This window comes from Aplysia californica, unplaced genomic scaffold (assembly GCF_000002075.1).
Source record: "Aplysia californica isolate F4 #8 unplaced genomic scaffold, AplCal3.0 scaffold00062, whole genome shotgun sequence".
Lineage (NCBI taxonomy): Eukaryota > Metazoa > Mollusca > Gastropoda > Aplysiida > Aplysiidae > Aplysia > Aplysia californica.
Genome location: NW_004797332.1, coordinates 1323919 through 1329918, shown reverse-complemented (window position 1 = coordinate 1329918; position 6000 = coordinate 1323919). Strand labels below are relative to the sequence as shown.

At 39.8% G+C, this 6000-nt stretch overlaps 1 protein-coding gene across 1 annotated transcript in view; it reads right to left on the bottom strand.

The window, feature by feature from the left end:
• Window positions 1–6000, bottom strand: part of LOC101849911 (nesprin-1) — a gene marked incomplete in the record, with an annotated part of 80509 nt that overhangs the window by 13883 nt on the left and 60626 nt on the right. The window contains 9 exon segments of the mRNA XM_035968497.1: window positions 131–300; window positions 697–844; window positions 1384–1557; window positions 2022–2183; window positions 2488–2688; window positions 3237–3356; window positions 3746–4144; window positions 4661–4903; window positions 5551–5731. Of these exon segments, the coding sequence (XP_035824390.1) occupies window positions 131–300; window positions 697–844; window positions 1384–1557; window positions 2022–2183; window positions 2488–2688; window positions 3237–3356; window positions 3746–4144; window positions 4661–4903; window positions 5551–5731 (1798 nt within the window).

The window sequence follows — 6000 nt, the reverse complement described above, 5'->3', positions numbered from 1 at the left end:
TAATAGCAGTAATAACAGTAATAATAATAATTATAACAAAAAATAATAATTATAATTGCATGTTTACAGTGCATTTCCACATTCTACAGCATGCTCAATTCACTTTACAACTGTTGCAAGCTCAGCATACCTTGCAGGTGTCAAATCGCTGGATGAGCTCCTCGGTGGAGCCCGTGACATCATCACACTTGGTCAGGGCTTCCTTCAGCTGGTTCATCCATTCGGTCTCGTCAGACATCGACTTCTGCAGACCTTGTTGCTCGTCAGAGAACGAAGACATCATCGAATCCAGTTGATTGGCTGATGAAATTCAATAAAAAAAGAAATAAAACTTAGAGTAAAAAATTAATCATGGTTCCTTACATAATAGAGACCAGTTGATTAGCTGATTAAATTCAATTTTAAAAAAAGATAGCCTACAATCAATCCGACTTACCAAAAATAGGGGAAAGTATATATATGGTCATACTATAATACTGTTTTTTGTTTTTTTTGTCGATAGAGACATAAAATACATCTGGAAGTCAAGTTCTTCAACGATAAAAGGAATTTTACAACATAAACACAAATTAATATAAATCAGTATTACCACGTCAAACAGTATTAAAAAGCTACAAATGTAAGGATGAGCACTATGTCTTACTGCCTGTGAAAGGACAGAAACTTTTAGGGATGATGAAGAGAATCTAAACTGACCCAGGTTGGAGGCCTTCTCAAACTGTGCCTTGATGTCCTGCTGTGCGTCAGTCAGTGTTGGGATGTCCTGGCCTTTGTTCAACTCCTTCAGGTCTTTGAGCTTCTGCTCCACCTCAGTCATCACTTCCTCGAAGTATGGCGCTTCATCCTGTCAAATACAACAAAATTTTACTCCTCTGCAAAATTTGAACAGAACAAACAAACAAATTCTACTCCTCTGCAGACTGTTAACAGAACAACTTATTTTTTAAAATGGCAACTAATACCTGCTGCCCTTGAAGAAGTGTGAAAAGAATGTCATATTACACCCTTGGAAACAGGTGGAAAAGAAAGCAGGAAAGAAAAGGCAGAAAAACAAAAATCCAAGAGGACACTACATTGTCTTCATAGAGAACATCAAACTACAAACGCATGTTTTTGTATTTTCTTCTGATTATAACAAGAGAACACCCCACCATTGACAGATTGAAGCAAAGTACATACAATAGAAAACTGTGACACAGCACAGGAACAGCCCCATAACTTGAAGATGCACATACAACCAATAAGACTACTGGAAAGACAAAATAGACCACACTGAAGCACCCACCAACCTCATACTGCCAAACAATTACATCCACACAATCTCACTTCACACAATCACACTTTACATGAGACATAACAAGGTACACAACATGTTCTAACAACCTTGAACTTGTTGAGCCGAGACTCCACACTAACGGCATCGTCGAAATGCTTGAGACTATCATCGAGTTTATTGACCATGGCGTTGACCCATGTCCGAACCTCCTCCTCTCCGGACTGTACCTGTTCCCAGCAAACCAGCTGAGCTTCAAGATCCTCTTTGTGGTGGTCAATCACCTAAAGATGACAGAACAACAAAGTGTGTTAAAGAAATCATACTATAACTCACAACCTTGTCAATGAGACATCCCATTCTAGCAGTTAAGATGCCCGATTTACAGGCACTCTATTTCTGGCTACACCAAGAATATTTTTGAGTGTTCTAGGGTCTGCCAGGGTAATAATAGTTGTAAAGACCATAGAGCATGCTATAGAGTGTGAATATGCTACTTAAATGGAATTGTTATAATCATTATTAAAACATTACAATTATCATTACTAGACAAAAAGAAAATATATCTGTAAGGATAATTTTACATTTCAAATCTTTCTTCCCCATTCTCGATGACAGCAGCTAGACAGTCAGTCCGATGTAACGCACAAACTGTGCAGTTCACTTCAACTCTGATAGACTGATCTGGAGTTCACTTGGATGATTACATATTATTTCATAACAGAGAAGTAAAAAAGAAATTACTCACTGAGTTGGCAGTCTCCCATTTCAGGTTGACTTCATCCAGATCACTTTCCATCCCTGAGAGGTCAAAGTCTGGAATGTTCCGCAAGTCTTCCAAAAGCTGCACGCCTTTGTTGTTCATGTGGTCAAGTTGAGTTTGGTTGGCATGCAGCTCAAACTCAGCATTCTGTAGAACGGAAACAGTGAAAATCAGAATAGAACAGAAAAGCCCAAATTTTCTGGTTTACAAGTCAGAAAAATTCAGTTCTTTTACTTGAAAATTAATTTTGATTTGCAAAAAGCTTCATTCCTTCCTTATTTACAAATCATAATAACATGGTAACTGGTAAATGTTAAGAAATACGCCTTTCATTAATTCAAATGATTAAAAAAAGAACTTTTTTCCTCAGAAATATTACGATAGGGTAAAAAAAATACATAGAGGCATCTCACTTTGAAATCATTCCACATAAAATATTCCTCGCACTCACTTTGTGCTGATCCAGCGACTTCTTCACGTCGCCCTGGTTCATGAACGCCAGGTCTTGTGAGACGACCGGGTCCACGTCCTCCAGGATCTTCATGACGCCCTGCTTGGCATCGTAGTACTGCTGCCACATGTTGGCCACGCCGCTGTACTGCTGGTGCCGTTCCGTCAACAGACCCTGGATCTCTTCCCAGGCCGCATTCACCTGATGGAGAGGAAGAGGGAGGGAGGAAGGTTGAGTTATTTATTGCATGGCTCTTTTTGTCTATGCAGACCGTCAATTTAGCTTAAGATGGTCACAAGGTTGTCTTCATGCGTCTTTCATGGCTAATTCTTTCTATGTTTGAAGCGCAGATTCTGTCGCAGTACTTGCAAATCAGTGAGGTGGAATGAAACTGTTTTTTCGCTGAGTTATTTATTAGAGGCCTGAATTATCACTTTAGGTGAAAAATATCATTAGAACAGGACTTCTACTATATTCCTCCATAGTTCGGAGAACTGGCACACTGGAATGCTAATAATTTGAGAAATCTGCGTTTCTAGACAATCAGCACCTGTGCAATTTTTCAATTAAAAAAGTGACATTCCATTAACACTACAGGCAAACCTGTATGAGCCAACAGAGGAATTGAACCCAGTAGTATATGGTAGATAGACTTCAAGTGTGACGCGATCGAGAAAAAAATAATTATGAGAAGAAAAAGAAAGTGACATGACAGTGACACACAGACTTTGTCAAGACAAGAAACGGACCTGTCCCAGCTGTGCCTGTATGACAGCGGCCTTGGTGGGGTCAGTGTGCATGATCTGACGTCCCAGCTCACGCAGCTGCTCGTACTCCGGGTTGTTGGTGTACATGTCATCACGTACGTCCTGTGGGGGTGGACAGTCATAATAAAGGTCAGTTCTATAACGCTCAGTCTCTGGTGGCCTTAAGCCCTTTATGATAAAATAGACTTTCAAAAAGAGAAAAAAAATAAAAATTAGCAGCTAACACAGTCATATGTTTCTTGCATACAGGTCCATTCAATGTACAGCAATAATTTCATATTTTTATATAAACCCGTTATCTGATAAAATATTGCATATACACAAAAAGACAATCACTGCGATTAACGATCACACCCGTACAACATGTTATAGCTGCTAAATTGTTAATTCAAGGAATTTACAGTGAGATAATACAATAAGTGAAAAAAACCCATGTTTTTAAAATGCAGGTGTTTTTACACAATTTAGATCACTTTGAAGTCAGGGCTTACCTCTATCTCTCTGACAAGATCCTTCATACCCTGCAGGTCAGGCTTCGAGGCACGAGCGGCCATAATCTTCTCCTGCACCTCGATAAGGTTCTGAGCCAGCCCGTCTTTACGCTGCAAGAACTCAGTGCTGAGCTGTGTGAGCTCTCCCAGCTGCTCCTCCTTCTGCCGTGCCGAGGCACCAGCTTGGTCGCACAAGTTCTCCAGGGCTTGGAGTTCAGAGCTGAAGTGAAGTGTGCGTTGCGTAGCCCGGTCTTTGATCATCATCTGCGCGGTGGACATGAGATCGTCGAGGGTGTCGGCGTCCTGAGTCCACGGCTGCATGGACTTGCGGAGAGCCTCGATCTCACGCATGCACTGAGCGACCTCTTCTTCTGTGATGTCAGGGGAGGCTAGCTTGGCCTGTGAATGCAACATTGTCGATTGTCAGCAATAGAGATGTGAAAAACCACTTTCTTAAACAACAAAATATATCTTAGGTAAGAAAGAATCTAACATCGTTTCAATAGTAAAAAATTTATTTTCTTACAAAAACAAACTGTAAAAAACTATTATGAAAGAAAATATATACCTCACAACAATGTTACCAGTGCAGCTTAGACTATATGTGAAGTCACAATTTACAGAGAAAGCATGCTAAAATACACATTTCATAAGTGGCACAAGAAAATTAAAAGGTAAGAGTAGAAGATGCAAGACCCACCACCAATTGCCCTTTACTGGTCAGCCCAGATAGAATAAACAGCCCATACATAATAAGAATCACAAAGCCAGACAGAATAAGACTCATGAAGCTCAGAACAGAAATTTCAGCTGAAGATCTGTAATGAATACAATCAAACCAAGAAAAAGCATCAAACATCCGCTAACAAAGTCTGAAGCTTACAGAACAAGTATGAACTTCTCTCCACACACTACCTGCAAGGCCTTGAGTTTTGTCTGAACCTCGCGTTGTGCGTCACTGTACGCCACCCACTTGCCACACAGTTCCTCTCTGTTCCCAATCAGGTCCTCTACACGCGTGTAGCCCTGCATCATCTTGTCAAAGCGTTCGCTGAGCACAGCTGCTTCATCTGGGCTACACACGCTCACCAACTCCTTGAACTCCTGTTGTAGACCTTGGAACAAGGCCTCCTGAGACTGACATTCCTCTTTCATGGCCTATCCAGAAGACATGTAATAAACAGTGTTTATGTAACTAAAGTCAGAAATATGGTCATAATAAGTGGTCTTATCCCTTAGCCAAAGTTTTATCAAAGTCAAATGAACATCGGAACTCCAGTCAGCATTACTGTATAATATCAAGGTGAGATAAATAGTAATACTATTACCTAGCAGAACGGTGAGTTCAACACTTGTGGCACTGAGAACTCTCTCTCATGCAAGAAACAGAAAGCTGAACAGAGCACTATAAATAAAGAGTATATAACAGTTCTTTCATTAAAAAACATACCAGCTCAAGACAAGGACGGCTAACCTGTGTTTGTAAATAACTAGTGTAGAACAAAGATTTCTAAAATGGTAAGAAAGAAAACAAAATCTTCCAGTGGTACCACAGAACTATTCTTATATATATAGTAGAGTGCGCTAAAACTGAAATCTGCAGGACTGACAGATATTCTTTGGCCTAACTGACCATGTTCCCGGTTTAGAGAGGTTGCTTAAATAGACAAAAAATCCAGCAATTTTTTTCCTTTTGGTTCATTGCTGTTTCCATTGCTGTTTGTATGTCTATGCACACTACTGGCTTCGTTTAAGCAGATTTCACTGAGTTCCAAAATATAAAGGGAGAATCAAAATCTACAAACCTTGAGTTTTGCCTGTGTGTCTGGCAGTTCATCTGAGTAAATCTCATTCCCAGAGTCGAGTTTCCTCTGCATCTTCTTCACCCACTTCTCTGTGTCTTGCATCCGGTTGTAGAAGTCACGACGATGCTGGAGAGCAGCACCGAGCACCTTCTGCCGCTCCGCCACAGCCTCGTTGATTTCACTGTGTAGAAAGTAGCAAATCATCAGCATCATTATTTCTATTTTTTCTACTAAAATCATTTTAAATTAATTTCCTATCCTTACTAAAGTATTTCATATTCATAGTTCCAAACTTTATGACCAATGTCCTGAGCATAATCCTTATCTTACACATTATCATTAAATCACTAAATTTACAGTCTAAGTTGTTGGCATGAGCTTGTAGATGTAAAAATTACAAAAATAGTGAGAGTGATTATAATAAAGACTTCACAGAAAGACTAATGCTTG